Source organism: Urocitellus parryii, chromosome 4, assembly GCF_045843805.1.
Source record: "Urocitellus parryii isolate mUroPar1 chromosome 4, mUroPar1.hap1, whole genome shotgun sequence".
Taxonomy (NCBI): Eukaryota; Metazoa; Chordata; class Mammalia; order Rodentia; family Sciuridae; genus Urocitellus; species Urocitellus parryii.
The window spans coordinates 31,512,740-31,531,727 of record NC_135534.1 but is presented as its reverse complement, the minus strand read 5'-3'; the positions used below and the strand labels follow the sequence as shown (position 1 = coordinate 31,531,727).

The following is an 18,988-nucleotide window of genomic DNA, read 5'->3' as shown; positions in this document are numbered from 1 at the left end:
CGAGTCTTTGGTGCGCTCGTGCACTCTGCCTGCCGGCGTCTGGGCGGAACACGCGGCGGAGTGCGGCAAACTCTGCTGGCGGCCAGGCACTCGCTAGGGGCAGCCTACAGCATCCTGCCCTTCTGGAGTTGTTCCGTTTCCCCACGTGCTTTGCTTCGCGCTGGGATCCCGGCGCAGGTACGTGTCGCGGGGCGTGCGGGGCGGCTGGAGATTCCCGCTAAGGTGGGCGTTCGTGTGGTTCCTGGGTCAGAAGCGGACTGGCCAGAGGAGAAAGCTTGTGCATCTAGGCTGACGCGTGGCCCGCCCCCACGGCCCCCTCGCTAGGAAGCTCCTACAGGGCAAATTCCCCTTCTGCGAGACGCAGCGTCTTGGGCTTGCTTCCCTGCGCTCTCGTGGATTGCGTGGAGTAGTCTCCGCCATCCAGGGACCTCTAACTAGGGCCTAGTGGAGAATGGGTGGGTGACAGCACTTGGCTCTTGATGTTCGTGCTTGTAGCCTAGGCTTTGAACCGAAGCTCTCTGATCCAGGATTCTCCAGTGCTCGTGAGTATTTATGCGCACACACACATTCATACTCCTTGTTTGGTAGTTGTATTTAGGACTTTATTTTATTTGACAGTACAGCTAATGATGCCTGGCACGTAGTCATTATGTGTAGATAGACGAACAAATGAGTGAATGAAAAAATAAATCTTTACATGTCGTCAAGGCCCTCTTCATCTATTACGCCTTCCGTGACAACTCCATCCACAGTAATATCAGACCTTCATCAGACCCCTTAGTGTAGCTGCTATTTGCACGTCTAATTTATATATATACAATTGTCCTTTATGTTTTTTCTTTTTATATCCCCTTTAGAGAGAATGAAAGTTTGAAATCAAGGACTTTGGTACCTCTGGGGCTCCCATAGTAACTGGAACAAAAAGCAATCTCCAATAGTTACTTTCTTTTGATGGGGTCTTTATGTGGCTAGAAATATATGGCCTACAAGCTGAGTAGATTGACAGACTGGAAAGAGCTCAGGCTTTGGAGTCAGATTTAAGTGTGAATCCTATCCTATCACTTTTCTGCTTTGGGATACTTGAATTTTTTTTTTTTTTTAAATAATAGTTGTCTCTTTACTTATAAACAGGGACCACTGATTTTGACAGTGTTTAATAATAAGACATGCTTGGAAATGTCAAAAGGGACAGTTAAAGCACAGTTAAGGTTCCATTAATAGCTTTATTAAAGCTTAGAATTAAGCAAATACTGGAGATTCTTGGTAGTGTGGTGTTTTATGTTATAGTGGTGTAATTGATATTTCTGATGTTTTGATGTATTTATTATGGTAATGATGCAGCATTTTATCATGGGCAATCACATAACAGCTGTGTTTGTGGGTGTGTGTGTGTGTGTGTGTGTGTGTGTTGTGTGTGTGTGTGGCTGGCAATGAACCCAGGGCCTCAAGTATTCTGGGCATTCCTCCTACCACTGAGCTATATTGAGGTCTGTGTTTACAAAAGCTTCAATATGGTTTTCCCTCACTTGAAGAAACTTGTTTTTGACCTGACAGAATTCCAATCACTTGATTTCTTTTCCTTAACTTTATGGGTAACATATTTAAAATCAATCAATAAATCAGTCAGCCCATTCAGAAAAAACTACATTGCATCTTGGCCTTTCTTTTTTAACCTCTCTGTGTTAATGGTATCATACCTACTAGGACATCCTCTCATAAGCATCTATATCCATATCTTGAGGTAGTTTGGAAAATGCCTTTGATATATGGCTATATCACTATATATTTTGTATTCCTAATTTTTTGAACGTTCAAGTCCTGATTTTTCATAAGCTCCCTGGAAGAGTTATGAAGTTTGCCTCCCTGCTGACTTCCAATGCTGAGGGAATAATTTCTTTACTCCCAAGCCTGAGTTTCCTGATTTTAAAAGCAGGCTGATATCTTTCCTATGGAGGATCAAGATGATACATTAAAGGTGGCTGGCGCAACCCCTTGCCCCAGAAGAGGCAGCCAACTAGTGCTCCTTACCCATAATCTGCTATTTTGTCCAGTTGTATTTCCTTTCTTTCTGTTTTAGTGATAGTTTTTCACCATGCATCGGAAGAAGGTGGATAATCGAATCCGGATTCTCATTGAGAATGGGGTAGCTGAGCGACAAAGGTCTCTCTTTGTTGTAGTTGGGGATCATGGAAAAGATCAGGTAAGACCTGGTAAATACTCTCCGAGTTATCTTGTGTCCTGTCCCAGAATCAGTATGTTACAACAGGCCCTCTGGGGTTTTAACATGTCAAGGCATTATGATCCCTTTGACTGCTAAGGTGCCTAGTAAGATCCTTTCTTTCATTTCTTAATCATGATAAATTCTCTCTACTTTGATTTATTAGCAGACAAGCCAAAAGTCTTTGATGCTCAGGGTGGTATACTAACCATCAGGCTCAGTGTATGTGACCTAGCTTCTATTCCCCATCTGTTCTCTACTTGCCTGTAATCTTGGATGCCTCCCTCCCCTGGCTGTCAGTTTAATTTCTAATCTGTCAAATGAGGACTTGGGCCTAGTGGTCTCTGTGGTCTCCTTGGTCCCTGATGTTCTGACTTTTTTCTTTGGCAGGTGGTAATCCTCCATCACATGTTGTCCAAAGCAACTGTGAAGGCTCGGCCTTCAGTGCTGTGGTGCTATAAGAAAGAATTGGGGTTTAGCAGGTAAGCTTGGCCCTTAGATGACCCAGTCCTCTTATTTTAAAAGTAGGCTGATGTCTTTTCCTGTGGAGGATTAAGATGATACTTTAAAGGTGCCTAGCACAACCCCTTAATTAATAATTCCTGCTAGTTAAAAGCCAGGAAACAATTCCTTGACACAGATTATCACAATCTTTAGTGGAGATGACATTTCAGAGGATATTTCTAAGTGGGGAAAAAAATGGAGCAGATGTCCTTTCTTCATTCCCAACAATAAATTTCAAATAATTTTCATACTCTTTGAGGTGTACCCAGCCCAGTGCCTTGTTTTAAGGTTCTCTTCCTGTTTTTCTGAGCTGATCAAGCCCATCTAATGCAAATTCCTTCAGTAGCCTTTCACTCTCCTTTTTTCCTTTGCAAAGAGGGGATTTTCCTCATCCTGTGTCCAAGGAAAACTCTAGGTCTCCTCTCTGTTTTTCAGGACCTTTACTGGTTTTCTTCTGTTGGTCACTGTACATCCTTTGGATTTTCTTCTTTTTCCTGTAAACATGCTCAGTTTTCCCCATGCTCAGAAAATGATTAGCTCCATACCTAGCTCTGTCCATAGGCTAGCATTTGCCTTCAATTTTACTGACACACACCTTAAAACGAGCCTCATTTACTCCCTACCTATGTTCTTTGTGGTCTCGATTCTGAAATGTACTTGTAGACATCCCCTGAGACCTGAGGCCTAGCACAGCAATTTTTCTTCCCTTTTTCTCCTTTTCAGAGCTCTTCTACCACTTCTCTGCTATATGGTAACAGTTATTTGCTGAAGTCTCAATAGCCCAGACTTTTAGCTGTAAACACCAGACCTCCACACAAACACTCTTAAGCACCAGGGGGAAAATGTTGAAGTATCTGGGATAGTTCATGGAGCCTAAGAGGCTACCATTTCTACTCTGCTCAGGGGTGGTCTGGAGTCAGATTGCCCTTGCTTCCCATTCTTTCTATCTCTGCTTCCTTCTCTGTGCTTTTTCATTGCAGACCAGCTTTCTGTTTTCTCCTGTCTCTTGGTAGAAACAGAACTTGATTTTTATGTGTTTCAGGTCTAACCATGTGGAAATCAGACTTTATCCCAAAATTCTTATAGAAAGATGCTTACAAGGTGGGGCATTACACAGTGATGGGGGTTGGTCACATTAGTAGAAACCTTGCAGTTCTCCTTACAACTCAGCCTGGATGAGTTTGGGGTGGAGTGGGGAGTACTGTTTCTTGGCAGAGAACCCATTCTGTGGTCACCTTAGAAGTATTCCCTTTTTTTTGGTCTTTGTGCTTACTTGGGCCACCTTCCTGAGCTCTTCCCTTGCCTATCATGATATCTCCTGCCGTAAACCTAGCCAGCATCTATGGTTCTGTCCTTGGGTGTCTTCTCACTCCTTCACCCCCAAGTATGCTGTCTTTGATGTTGACTCTCAGACTCTGTCTCTGCCTCTGGCTGCTTCATGCTACATCAAACCTCCCTGCTCTTAGCTCATGCCATCTCCTCTGCCTGGTATGCTACTCCACCTCTCTGTTACCACCTATTGACATCCTCCCCAGTTTTCAGCACCTGCCTCTTTGATGAAGCCTTTCTGAGTTCCTCAGTCATACTTGATGGTTCCTCTTGTCTTCAGTGCTTGTCCTCATCTTAAATGCTTGTTACCTATGCTCTTGTGTTGGAATACAGTCCCTTCTATACTTTTTTTTTACTTCCAAGTGATAAGGTTATTAATCTAGGAGTCTTATTTATCTTTATATATATTTTTACTTTTACATTATCTAGCATGTTTGTGGTGGGCATGCAGTTAATATTTGTTGAGTTGGATTTATTATTAACAGGTTCTGAAATTATTTTATTTAAAAAAACTTGAGCTAGGTGTAGTGGTACATGCCTGCTCAAGAGTCTCAGGAGGCAGAGGCAGGAGGATCGCAAGTTCAAGACCAACTTCAGCAATTTAGTGAGAACCTGTCTGAAAGTGAAAAATAGTAAAGGGGTGGGGACGTAGCTCAGTAGTTGAGCATCCCTAGGTTCAATCCCCAATATTACACACACACATAAAAAGAAGCTTGCTTCTGCCTAAAAGAAATCAGATTTTGAGTAAATAACAACCTTTTTAAAGTTATGAAAGTCTTATTATAAGAAATATCAGCCAGCTCAGGAAGCTGAGGCAGGAGGATTGTGAGTTCAAAGCCAGCCTCAGCAACTTAGCAAGGCCTAAGCAGCTCAGCGAGACCCTGTCTCTAAATAAAATGTAAAAAAGGGCTGGGATGTGGATCAGTGGTAAAGTACCCCTGGGTTCAATCCTGGTATTAAATAAAAGAAAAAAAAGTAAACAAAAACAATGCAAAAATACAGAAAAAAGTACAAAAATGCAGAAAAACAAAGGTAAGCCAGGCATGATATGATGGTGAATACTTGCATATAAAACCAGCTATTCTGGTGGCTGAGGCAGCAGGATTGCAATTTTAAGGTCAGTCTGTGCAAGATTGTGAGACCCTGTCTCAAAAAAGAAACGACAGGGGATGTAGCTCAGTGGTAGAGCACTCCTGAATTCAATACCCTGTTCTGAAAAACAAACAAAACCAAAAAATGAAAATAAAAAGTACTCATAATCTTACCACATGGGCCTTGTTAACATTTAGGTGTCTATCACTGGTATATAGTTATAAACCATGATTTGTATTTAGTTGTGCATAATTGTTCATGTAAGCATGTCATTACCACTGAGCTAAGTCCCTGGCCCCAAGCATTTTTAATATAGGTTAAGAATAAGAATAAATCCTGTTGCTTTTTTTTTTTTTTTTTTTTTCAGTACTGGAGATTGAACTCAGGGCCTTGTACCTGCTGGGCAAGTGCTGTACCACTGAACTTCATCCCTAGCCTCTGTTGCATATCTTTGAATTTTGTTTTGAGGGCTTCTGATTTGTACTATTTTTTATTTGGTAAATGTGAGATTGATGTGGAATCATGCAGTTCACTGTGTTTTGGGAAGATTTGTCTTTTAAATTTAACCCACCTGGTTAAATTATAAATCTGTGCCTCTTGTAGTTCTCCCCCCGCCTCCTTGTCTTGATCTGGCAGAATATCATGCCAAGTCATGAACTCCAGGCACACGCCATGAGGAGAGGTGGAGATCATTTCACCCAGCTGCCTCTGCTCATGGAGGAAGTGGAGGCCTGCAGGGGGAAGGGCTTTCATTTTAGCTGTAAATTAGAGAACTGGGGTAAATTTTTGACCAGTTATAAGCCATCATTCTGGAATGGGGAGTAAATCTTTCTGTAAAGGAAAGGTAAATCTCAATTGAATATTCAGGGCTTTTAAGACCAGAAACAGTTCAGGGATTTCTGAGCCATGTCCACCTTCCATTCTAATCCTTGTATCCTGTATCCTTATTGTTTTAGATAAGAGCTGCCCTTGAGGACATGATCCCATACTCTGGGCAAAGAAGTACAGGAATTCATTTAGGAAACATGAGTGCAGTAACCTGCCATTGCCCTGTCTCTCCCAGGCCTCTGGGGGGTAGCAGTGTAGTTGAAACTTTGGCTTGAAACTAAGATAGCAATGCCATTTAGGTTTGGATTCAAGCTCTGGCCAAAGGCAAGGTTTAAGTGCTAGTTTTTTTTTTTTTTTTTTTAAAGAGAGAGGGAGAGAGAGAGAGAGAGAGAATTTTTAATATTTATTTTTTAGTTTTCGGCAGACACAACATCTTTGTATGTGGTGCTGAGGATCGAACCTGGGCCGCACGCATGCCAGGCGAGCGCGCTACCACTTGAGCCACATCCCTTAAGTGCTAGTTTTTAAAGCAGAATAATTTGCTCAAGGTACAACAAAATAAGGGAATAGTTCACACACAGGCTGATCTGCGACTTAATCTTTCTGCTCCAGTGCCTCTTCATGTTGCTTCTCTAAAATGAAGGAGTCCAAGTTCCCTACTAGCTCTGGAGGGTGATCACCAAGTCTCTCCTCTGTTTCCATGTCCTTTACCTCTCTGGTTAATTGGCTCTTATGGGGTGGGGGGTGGTGATTGCAGTCACCGGAAGAAGAGAATGCGACAGCTGCAGAAGAAAATTAAGAATGGGACCTTGAACATAAAGCAAGATGACCCCTTTGAGCTCTTTGTAGCGGCCACAAACATTCGCTATTGCTACTACAATGAGACCCACAAGATCTTGGGCAATACCTTCGGCATGTGTGTACTCCAGGTGAGTGACTTCCTCCAGCCTGTGTATTGCTTCCACACTGAGAACTGGTATATGGTAAGAACAGGTTCTTACCCCCATATACCAAGCATTATTAATGGAAGACTTGGCCACTTTGCCAAGGAAACCAGATCACTAACCCTATAAAACAAAGAATTTTCTGCTTAAGTTAGCAGCTGTCTGGAGACCCCAGAACTTACAATGATGTGCCAGCTGGGTGATCCTAAATTAAAGCTAATAAAGCAAGCACAGGGAACTTTGACCCTGGAACCTCAGATCCTTATGGGCATGCATGGAGACTTCCCTGACACATGAACATTGCAGCTTGTTTAACCAGCTGGATAGAAACATTTGCATCCACTTGTGTTGGCTCCTGAGTGCTTGGTAGCATAACCCCACATACCCTAAAATCCCTTGCTTCACCCCAGAAAGCTGCTTGGTGAATTTATCCACAAATATACATTCTCTTATTGGGAAAGTTAATAGGCTTACGTTTCTCATGTTTCTTTCTTTTTATTTCTGGTGAGTATTTGTTTTAGTCTGTGATTTTTAAAAAATCCACGACAACCCCTTTCTAAAAAAAATTTTCATACACAAATTCATGTTTTTTAAAAAATACTTATTTTTTAGTTGTTGTTGAACACAATACATTTATTTATTTATTTTTATGTGGTCTGAGGATTGAACCCAGGTCCTCGCACGTGATAGGCGAGCGTTCTACCGCTGAGCCACAACTCCAGCCCCAAATTCATGTGTTTTTGTACTTATTATGTTATGCACTTTGATCATGATTATGTAAATTATAAATCATATTTAAGAGAATATAAATTAAGAAATGGGGAAATCAAGAACAGAAGTTCTGTTTTCCTTGCATTTCAGTGGGTTGTTTAATATACTGCTTACTAGAAAAGAGCCTCAGCCTCCTTTGTCTTTATCACTAATTTGTCAGGAGTGTTGTGCTCCCAGCCCTTACCTGGTGCTGGAATGAGGGCTTCTTTAAGCACTAGCTCCCCCGTGTGGTGCAGTTGAGTTTTGCCAAACAACTTCCATATGTAGACATGTTAGAAAATGTCAACATGTTTCTGAAATTTGACTATAAATCAAATGAAGTTTGGAAGACTTACCTCCAGACAGGATTTTATTAGAGATTATTAGAAACTCTATTTTTGTGTGTGTGGTGCTGGAGATTGAATTCATGGCCCTGTGCCTGTGAGGCAAGCACTCTACCAACTGAGCTGTATCCCCAGCCCTAGAAACATTTTTGACATATAAAACCATGTCTTCCTAACCCTAAGGACCAGACTCTCTTCCATGGTGCCCCTAAGGGGTTGTGAGTGTGTTATGTTTCTTGGTGAGCCAGATGGGGGGGGTATGGTCTTGGGTTTCTACCCGAAGTTCTGATTTTGGCTTATCACCTGGCCTTTGGTTAAGTATCTCTGGGGTGCTGTTTGCATTACCAACCCTCTAAGGTCTCCTTGTAGGATTTTGAAGCCTTAACTCCAAACTTGTTGGCCAGGACTGTAGAAACAGTAGAAGGTGGCGGACTGGTGGTTATCCTGCTCCGGACCATGAACTCACTCAAGCAGTTGTACACGATGACCATGGTAAGGGTTGGGGTTTTTTATTTTTTCAACATAATGGTCGGCGTTCATATCAGTCTGATTTTGCTCTAGTCTGCTGTAAGATTTCCTATTGAGAAGGTAGATAGCCTCTGGGAGCTCTTTGACAACAACTAATGAAAAAGTCACTGCAGCTGAATCTCAGGGGCTCTGAGTATGCCTAGAAATGTGAAATTCAGATATGATGCAGACTATATGTAACTAAATGTTAAATATTTTTAATATAATAATATGATAATAATAATTAAATATTCTTAATATAATAGTAATAATAAGCCAGATATGGTGATTTAATTCCAGTGACTTGGTGGGCTGAGGCAGGAGGATTTCGAGTTCAAGACTAGCCTCAGCAATTTAGGGAGGCCCTAAACAACTTGGCAAGACCCTATCTCAAAATAAAAAATAAAAAGGGCTGGGGGTGTGGCTTAGTGATCAATCCCTAGTACCAAAAAATATATATATTTTTTTTCCTAGAATATTCTGCTAGAGCTTATTTGTGTTTTGCAACAAAGGGACAATTGGCAGAATTCTCTCTGGCCCTCATCTTCTAATAGTTAATGAAGCAACGTTTGCCAGCTTTGCTTTCAGTTTGGCAAGAATTTCAAATATGGGAGTGGTAGTTTACTTCCTAAACCATGACTGAGGACACGGTTCAGAGTGGGGTGTGTTTAAAACAGATGCAGAGCTGGTCTCCTGGCTGGTATTGCCACATTGGTATTCTTAGAGGCAGTTTCTAAGAGCTGCCCATGACCCAGCAGCTCAGAAATGGTGTCAGGATTGGCCTCTGGGTTGAATGAGCTGTTTTTCTGGTGAGATGGACTTTCCTCAAATCTTGAGGCTGCTTCCTGCCTTTATCACTCCTGCTGTCACTTGCCACTGTAGCCCCTCTTCATACATGACCAGCACACATTCACCCCTGGGCTTTGTCCTTGCTGTTTCCTCTGGCATGTGCTCTTTTGGATTTCATCATGACTCACATCCTTACTGCCTTCAAGTTCCTGTTCCAGTATCTCCCCATGAGTGTGATCTTTCTTCATACTGTTTAGAAGAGGTGGTTCCAGCTGTAACTCTTTAATCTTCTTTATTATTCTTCAAAGTACTTGACAACGACTTCTAGTTACATATTTATTTTTTTGCCTGTTTTCCTACATTAGTCACTAACTTGATGGAAGCAGGAACTTAGTTTTTTTTTTTTTTTTTTTTTTTTTTAGTTGCAGGTGGACACAATACCTTTATTTTATTTATGTGGTGCTGAGGATCGAACCCAGAGCCTCACACATGCGAGAGGAGCACTCTACCGCTGAGTCCCAGCCCCAGTATTTTTTTTAGTTGTAGGTGGATATAATACCTTTCTTTATTTAATGTGGTACTGAGAATTGAACCCAGGGCTGCCTCACACGTGCTAGGCAAGCACTGTACCACTGAGCTACAACCCCAGCCCTAGGACTTAGTTTTTTTTATTGTTGTTTTTCTTACTGATATTTTCCCAGATCCTAGAAGAGTGCCTGGTATGTTGTAAGAACTCACTAGATATTTGCACATGACTGAAAGACTTGGTGCCAATAACACTTTGTTTGTTCTTCCTGTTTCTCTTAACATGGCTGACTGCTTACCCTTCTAATCTCAGCTTATCATCTCTGAGAGACCCTCCCTTTCTGCCATATAAAAACAGGTCCCTCTCATTGTTATCCCCACACCCTGAATTTCATTTGTAGCATTTGCCAAAATGTGTATGTATTTACTCATTGTCTTCCTCCAACCATTGGACTGTAAATCCCATGAGAGCAGAAGTCTTGCTTCATTCATCAGTGTGTACCCAGAAGTCTGGTCCACGTAGTTAGCAGGTATATTTTATTGAGTCAGGGTGCTGGATCAAATGTGTAAAATGTCAGAGATGAGGCGAGGGGAAATTGATTGGGATTAGAAGCATTGCGTTTGGTGTCTGATCCCAGTTGTAGCAAAGAGCACTTGGCCAGTTCAGCAGAGCAGGTGGGAGTGGATTTTCTTTCCCACAGGGTTGCTCATGTCTCCTGTGATAGAACTTTGTATCTGAGCCCTGGGCCTCAGTGTTATTTAGATGACTTTGTTAATGGATGTTGTCTTGCTTTCTTAGGATGTGCATTCCAGGTTCAGGACTGAGGCCCATCAGGATGTCGTGGGACGATTTAATGAGAGGTAGGTCTTAAGGCTATTTCTCAGTTCCTTCCACTTTTTGGGAAGCCAGGGTGGGAGAAATATTTTTATCTTGGACCCAACTGAAAGCTTTTGTGTCAGCAGAGGCAGTACAGGCTTCCAAAATGTGCAATTCTTCAGCAGCTGCAGCTGGGAAATGATCTGGGTACAGTGCAAGGGGGTGGAAAGCTGGTGTCTGTGGACACCTGGACTCAGTCTTGCTGCTGGGTCTGACCAACCCAGAGGCCTTAGCCACGTTCCTGTCCCTCTCTGGCTTTAGCCTACTCATCTTTGAGAGGTTGAGAGCGGTCTATCTGGATCACCATTTCCTGTATTTCACAGAATAGTTGTCTTTTAGAGGGATCTTGTGACAAGAAGACTTCTGGCCAGCTGAGTGGGACATGCTGACACTGTTTTTCCATTATGAAGAGTTTCACCTATTCTAGCCTCAGAAAAGTCTTGCAACAGCTGGCACTTGTTTGATTGTTTCCCATTCCCAAATTAATTTCACCATTGAGCCTCCTTGTAGGGACCATCAGTTAACAGCCCGTGTTATACTTTGAGAAACTGGCCTAGATCAGTGTTCCCTTTGGGATTGTTGGCAATGTTGGGAGACATTTGGACTGTCTTGACTCTGGGGGTGCTGAGGGAGAGAGCTACTGGCATCAGGTGATTGGAAACCAGGATGCTGCTTAAAAGAAATCATTATCTGGTAAAAATGTCTGTAGTGCTGAGGTTTAGAAATCCTGACCTTGATGAACCTGGGGCCTCTCTGATTTTAACATCCTGTCATGCTTTGGCTCAGTAGAATGAGGACAGGAGGAGCAGCTGCATGTTACTCAACAGGACAGAAGCCTGTGGAAGTATCAGGAAAGGCCCTTTTCTTGCGGCATGGAGGATGTTTGAATTGTGTAGCAAGTTAATTTTTCTGTATATAGGGAATTCAGTGTTGTATTTCTTCAGGGAGCTTTCTTTTCTCTTTATTCATTTGTGTGTGTTGTGTTTCCATGTGTGTTTCCCTGTGTGACTGGTGGCCATATGGGGCTTTTGGAGTAGAACCACATTAGTGCTAAAGGGCTCCAGATGATGAGAAAAGGACCAGAGGACCTAGCAAAAGCAATCATGGTTGTGCATCTGGGATCTTGGCTTTCTTGATTGCCACATAAAATGTGTTCAGGTGTCTTGTAGAGGAGGCTCTGATTATCTCGTTGCTCTCTAGTTGGGTTCTGGCTTTCTGAGATGTGGGGCCCAGTGATCTTCCTGAAGAAAAGCAACTTGTCCCTTCTTGTGCAGCATTGTCTGCCTCCTCAGCACCTCACCTCAGGACTGCTTTTGTCCCTCAGGTTTATCCTCTCTCTGGCATCTTGTAAGAAGTGCCTTGTCATCGATGACCAGCTCAACATCCTGCCCATCTCCTCCCACATGGCCAGCATCGAGGCCTTACCTCCACAGGCTCCGGTGAGTCTGGGTCCAGGGCTCAGGGATTTGGGGGAGCTGTGATTTCTGTGGTGACCCCACATGGTAGTGGCAGACCTCTTCCTCTTTTCTCTGGTAGGATGAGAATCTCAGCCCTTCTGCTCTGGAGCTGCAGGAGTTGAAAGAGAGCTTGCAGGACACCCAGCCTGTGGGTGTGTTGGTGGACTGCTGCAAGACCCTAGACCAGGTGAGTGTGGGTTTAGAACTGCCCTATCCCAGGGTCAGCGATACAAGGATAAAACACTGTGTAGAGAGCAGCCACGGCCCACTCAGGATGAGTCAAGACGAGAGACGCCTAGAAGGGCCTTTTTTCTAGCTTGTTCCCAGGTGTGCCCCACAGCAGCAGGGCTGTTCTTCATGTCTGGGTTTGCAAAGGAGCTAATTCAGGGAGCGGGGGTCATGGGAGATGGACAGATGAGATTTCCAGAAGAATCTTCTCAGTGCTTTTTCCATGATAGGGTATTTATAATAGCTAAAAACCTGGAAGTACACAGGATGTGTTTAATTTCAGCTGTGTTGGTGGTGTAAAGGTTTTGCTTATGGCTCCTGTAGAATTGAGGAGTAGGGAGCGTGAGGCCCCTTGTACTTACTTCATTCCAGTGTGAACCTGATGAGAGCCCCTGGGGTGGCATGAACAGCAGGCTGGGTGGGAACTGCCAGGATGCATTTCTTTGCTCTCTTGCGTAGCCAGCACTAGTAAACTCAGCTTCTCCAGTGTCTTTCTGCCAGCTGGGTACACCCCAGAGGACTTCAGGCTGCCAGGTGTGTTCAGGATTCTGGTCCAGCCTGAGCCAGATGAGTGGCATAGGCCTCTTAGCATTTGGCTTTGCCTTCAGAATGGAAAACAGCTGCAGTGACCCCGCCCACTGGGGCCTGAGTCCCAAGAGGCTGGTTTTCCTAGTCATCCTGGAAATATAATCACTAGCTCCATAGCTCTGTATGTAGCCCAGGCTGTAGGCTCTAGGCTGCTTTGAACCTTTTCTGGTACCTTCTGTATCACCAATCAGAGGGATGAGAGATAGGATAGAGGAAGGGAGAGAAACCATGGTACTAGTAATAATGTTATAAAAAAGCAAACGGCCAAGCATCACAAATGACATTAGTATGAAAGCGAACACATTGAGAAAACGGTATTTCCACTTGGCAGTCCCACTCTGCAGAGACGCTGCTGTTCAGGGTTTATCATGTGTCCTTTGACCTTTCCCTGCGCATGTCAATGGATATTTCACTGTATAGGGTGAGAGTGGCTCCTGGTAGACATTTGGGCTGGTTCCAGCTTTTTTTTTTTTGCTATTATAAACAGTATTATCAGGATACATCTGTGGGCATTGTATCTAGGACATGCTTCTGAAAAAGAAATTGCTGGGTCAGGGGCTGTGGGCATTAGAGTGGGTGTCACACAGTTGACCAAGCTTCTGACAGTGTGCAGAAATGCCTTTTGCTCTGCCTTTGCAGCCCAGCCTGCACTGAGTGCAGCTAAACTTGTCAACGTTTTCACCAGTCTCATGGGAATTTCTGATGGTTGCTTTAATTGTTACTGTTATTACGAGGGAGACAGGTACTTTCTTCGTCTAATCATAGGTCACCTCTTTTTGAGGTGAACCAGTTTGCTTGTGACTGCCCATTTGTTAATTGGATTGTTGTCTTTTGTCTGTGTGTGTGTGGGTTTTTCATTTTAGAGTGTGTTTTTAATCCAGTTAGGTTTAGTCAGCGTTCACAGCTTGCCTAAAGTAAAACAAAAGATACAGTATTTAGCAAGGGCCAGGTTAAGACAACTAGCACCTGGATCTCCATTGAGCATTGCCATCTGGAGAGACTCTGGCTTCCTGAAGCTGCTCCCTTCCACCTCGTCAGCCTCCTTTCTGGTCCTAGAGAATCCAAGCTGCACCTCCACCCCAGGCCTAAACATTTGTTGATCCCTCTGCTAAAGTACTTGCCCTAAGAGAGACACAGGGCTACTTCCTCAACTACTTAACTTCCTGAAGCTGCTCCATTTCCTCTCTGTCCGTCTGTCCATCTATCTGCTCAGGCCTGCATCTCTTTAGTGTTTTCCTAGTTTGTTGCCTTTTTTTTTTTTTTTATAAAGAGAGAGGAGAGGGGGAGAGAGAGAGAGAGATAATTTATTTATTTATTTAGTTCTCGGCGGACACAACATCTTTGTTGGTATGTGGTGCTGAGGTTCGAACCCAGGGCCGCACGCATGCCAGGCGAGCGCGCTACCGCTTGAGCCACATCCCCAGCCCCAGTTTGTTGCCTTAATGAGCGAGACTGCTTCCTAGAAGTGGACAGGCCAGGCTGACCATGCACCCAGCTTTGCAGCTGGGAATCCAAGTTTGCGGTAGTGTCACCTCTCTTCAGTGTCCCTGGCATCTTGTTTCCCCTCTAGGTGCAAGGCCTTCCTAGATGCTGGGCTTAAGAGTTAATGAGGGGGCTGGGGATGTGGCTCAAGCGGTAGCGCGCTCGCCTGGCATGCGTGCGGCCTGGGTTCGATCCTCAGCACCACATACCAACAAAGATGTTGTGTCCGCCGAGAACTAAAAAATAAATATTAAAAATTCTCTCTCTCTCTCTCTCTCTCTCTCTCTCTCTCTTCTCCCCCCTCTCTCACTCTCTTTAAAAAAAAAAAAAGTTAATGAGGGACACCTGCTTCTTGGAGTGTGCCTTCTAATGGATGAGACGGGCGCTGCTTAAATGAAATTAGGAAATTATGGTGTAGTAGAAGCTGCTGCGTATAACGTAGAAAAAGAAAAGTGGCCAAGAGGGTGGGGGCATGCCAAGAGGGGGGTTTTGTGGTTCTAGATACAGTGTTCAGGGTGGCCTTATTCAGGTGATATTTGGACCAAGCCTTGGAGAAGTTGAGGAAGTAGCCCTGTGTCTGTCTTAGGGCGATTATTTTAGCAGAGGGATCAACAAATGGTTAAGCCTGAAGTGGAGGTGCAGCTTGGTTTCTCTAGGACCAGCAAGGAGGCTGACAGGAAGGAAGCCGTGTGAGGGGGAGAGAGTGGAGGGCCATGCAGGCCATACAGAAAGGGCTGTGGCACTTACACTGTGAGGGATGGGGGAAGTGGAGGGTTTAAATATAGTCTTGTCTCGCCACAGCTTCCAGAGGCATCCCTGGGCTTATTTGTAAAAGGATCCTCTGGTTTGAGCTGCACGTGGGCTGTGGTGGGAAGTTGGTGGAACTAGGAAGACCAGTTATATGGCTGCTGTCATGGGGAGGCAGGACAGGATGGTGGCCGTGAGCAGAGCGGTGGAGGAGGATGGTGAGGGCTGTGTTAAAGGGTTACTGCCTTGCTGACAAGATTTGGTGATGAGTAAGGGATGGAGGAGAATGCTGAGAATGCTTTTGGCCTAGATAATCAGACAGTTAACTGAGATGAGAAGCTTGTAGTGGAGGAGGTTTGGGGGAACATTAAGCATCAGTTTCAAGTTTGAGGTGTCTGTTGCATAGTGGAGGTGTACAGGAAGTAGTTACATGTACCCAAGAGTCTGGAGTGTGGGAAGAGGTCTGGAATGGAGATATGAAATTGTCTTGAGCATCTGATTGGTATTTAAGACCTTGGCACTGAGAAGAGATGGAGGCAGGGACCATCATTCTGAGGACAGCAAATGCACTTCTGGGCCTTGGCTCATGGTCTGACAGGAGACCCAGGAGCTTGCTCTGGGTTGCCCTTAACCAGTGTCAGCTTAGCATCATTGGCTTATGGGTGCCCCGTGCGTTCTCTTGAATAGCTGCAGTAACTTGTCTTCAGCACAGGGCAAAATACTTGAGTTGAGTGCCAGCGAACGTTCCCACCCCTTTAGGAGACCAATAAAATGAGCTCCCTGCTTTCGTTCTGGGAGCCCTCTTGATAAGTTCTTGTCAGAGTTGTGTCTCCCTAAATGGAAGCCCTAGTTGCCTGCGAGTTTGCTTGCTTGGCTTAATCTCATTTTTGTGATTGCTTTTGGTTAAAATATCCTAGTGTCTGGCATCATGACCCAGGATTGAAAAGTCCAGGTGCTGAGCAGTGCTTTTTGGCCTGTAAGAACTGCCCTGTGCTTTTCTCAACTCACTTAATAATATGTTTCTCTTTCTACAGGCCAAAGCCGTCTTGAAATTCATCGAGGGGATCTCGGAGAAGACCCTGAGGAGTACCGTTGCCCTCACTGCTGCCCGTGGACGGGGAAAATCTGCAGCCCTGGGATTGGCTATTGCTGGGGTGGTAGCATTTGGGTAAGGGGTCTGACTCTCCATCTGTAGGACCTCTGAGCTTTGAGGGGATAGTGTGCACGTTTTGAGGTCAGGAGACTGGCAGAACTGTTAGCTCAGGTTCCCCATTCTCAGCTGGTTCACTGTGACTTTTCAAAGTCTTGGGTGCCTGCCTGGAAACAGCAACAGTTTCCCCCAGGACACCCAGAGGTGCTGTGTGCACAGACACCCACCAGGGCCTTTGTTTTTTGCTGTTTACAGTTGAACAAACACAAAAGCAAAGGATGTGGGGTCAGAAACTTTAAAATTTCAGGGATGAGAATATATGTACTTTGCTGACCAAAGTACAAGTTGGATATTTTAATGATCTTGATTAATAGGTCTTATGCCAGGTGCAGTGGTGCACACCTGTAATCCTAGTAACTTAGGAGGCTGAGGCAGAAGGGTTGCAAGTTTGAGGCCATCCTTTGCAACTTAGCAAGAACATAACTTGCAAAAGGGTTGGGGGTATAGCTTGGAGGTAGAGCACCTCTGAGTTCAATCCTCAGTACAAAAAGAAAAAGGTGTGGGGAATGGGTATGTAATGTAGTTCTGTGGTAAGGTAGTGTTTGGCACTAGCATGTTTAAAGCCTGGGTTTGACTTCCTCAGTACTAGGAGGGTGGGGGAAAATGTCTATTTTCGAGGAGTTGCCTTTGAGTATGTTACTTTTTTTTAGTCCTGGATGGAAGATTTATGCAGTTGCTAATATAATGTGCGCTCCCATGCAGATATGATAATGGACCTAGAATTTTCTTTGTTCTATATGCATAATCTTCCTTGGCCCTCATTTCACCCCTGTGGTCATTTTATAGTTGGGTAAACTGAGGTGGTCCAGTGACACCCAGGATCTCCCATCAAGTCACTGGGGTAGATTTGGGGCTTAACCTTAGCTCCTGACTTCAGCTCTGTCCTTCCTGCTGCTCCATCCATACCACTCAGCCTCTTGGCCACGAGCATCCTTTGTACTTAGCTAGGATTCTGGAGGTCATTTGTGGCCTTGACCTGGCCGCGTTTGGAAACCTCAGTGCAGCGAGTGCCGAGTATGAGGCTCATCCTCTTTTGTCAGAAAGCTGGACTGAGGCAGTTTGCTGGTTCTGCATGCTGACAGTTGTCCCTGCCTTTTGCACTTTGCCGTTGCAGGTTTTGGTAATTGGATGTCACCTCTTGTACCTTGTTAATGTGTTTTCATTGCTTTAGGAAGAAAAATTTCCTTGGGTCTGGAGATACTTTCCTTCCCTGGCAGGTGTCTGCCTTTTTATCCTGCTGTTGTCTCTGGTTATCCCCAGTGTGACAGGAGCAAACAAAAATAGTTTTGTGTTTTTAATTTTCTTCAATTTCTTAACAGATCCTCCCTTTTTTTCTTTCTGTAGGTACTCCAATATTTTTGTTACCTCTCCAAGCCCTGATAATCTTCACACACTGTTTGAATTTGTATTTAAAGGATTTGATGCTCTGCAGTATCAGGTAAGAAATCGGGATAATTTCTTTTGATTTAGTGCTGATTTTAAATCCAGGTGGTCTTTGGAATGTTTGCTTGCTTCTTAATATTGAATTTCTAAAGCTCATCATTGGTTTGACCTTTTCCCCCTAGGAACATCTGGATTATGAGATTATTCAGTCTCTAAACCCTGAGTTCAATAAAGCAGTGATCAGAGTGAATGTCTTCCGGGAACACAGGCAGACCATTCAGGTGAGGCTCGTGCTCAGACCTTGTTCCTTGATACCATGCTTAGATCCTGTAGGATGTAATGGACTCTCTGAATTTTCTTCCAGGTGTCCTGTGTACGGTGTAATTGTTGTAACAGTATTATTATCATATGAGAAACTGTTTCTAGATTTCCAGCTTTTTCTAAAGAAGGGCATTAAGTCAACAAATGTGTGTAGTTTGACTGAAAAGTTGTAGTTCTGCCCCACGAGTATGGACTGTGGGATTGAGATTATGCTGATAAGCAAAGAGACATCAGTTCTGACATCAGTTCTCATTTTGTTTGGTTATTGCAGGTTTTGAAATGGTGCATCTGTACCTAGAACAATGGCTTCACTATTTAAAAGAAAAAAAAACTTTGCAAACTGTGCTCTTTGTGGTTTAGCCAATGACCTATTTTCTTTTTTAAACAGTATTTTCCCCAAAGCTCCATAAATCTTGGGTGCTCAGTAAACTTGAATGCTCTGTTCTTAGTCCAAAGGCTGCAATTTTTTTCAGTCTCTTAAAGGCATCTGTGTGACAGGCTTATAGAAGGGACCAAGTCTGCCAGGCTCTTATCGGAGTGGATTCAATGATTATTTTTGGAATTGTTGTGGGGGAGGGAAGTGAGCTAGGTGAACTTGGTAGTTTATGTTCTTGAACTTTAGTGCATATCAGAGCATATGATGTGCCTGTTGAGTAGGAGTCTTTGATAAAAGAATCCAGATGATAAACAGTGTCCTATGTCCATGCCTTTTACCTAAAGGATCTTAATTTTTCTCATTGGGTCTTTTTCTAGAATCTCTTCGTTCTACATACTTCTTCCCACCTTTTTTTTTTTATATTTATTTTTTTAGTCATAGGTGGACACAATATTTTTATGTGGTGCTGAGGATCAAACCCAGTGCTTT

The 18,988-nt window shown here is 43.8% G+C and overlaps 1 protein-coding gene across 3 annotated transcripts in view; it reads left to right on the top strand.

Annotated features, from left to right (window-relative positions):
• Nat10 (N-acetyltransferase 10) overlaps positions 1 to 18,988 on the top strand; it is a 43,271-nt gene continuing 24,283 nt past the window's right edge. For 2 of the 3 annotated variants that reach the window (XR_013343559.1, XM_026404605.2), the window contains exons 1-11: positions 185 to 542; positions 2,078 to 2,200; positions 2,609 to 2,700; positions 6,729 to 6,900; positions 8,379 to 8,501; positions 10,630 to 10,691; positions 12,032 to 12,146; positions 12,244 to 12,351; positions 16,244 to 16,377; positions 17,764 to 17,857; positions 17,985 to 18,083. Coding sequence is in view for 2 of the 3 variants with exons in the window: in XM_026404605.2 (XP_026260390.2) it covers positions 2,093 to 2,200; positions 2,609 to 2,700; positions 6,729 to 6,900; positions 8,379 to 8,501; positions 10,630 to 10,691; positions 12,032 to 12,146; positions 12,244 to 12,351; positions 16,244 to 16,377; positions 17,764 to 17,857; positions 17,985 to 18,083 (1,107 nt within the window). In the remaining variant the exon portion in view is untranslated. The other variant, XM_026404613.2, reaches the window with a different exon arrangement.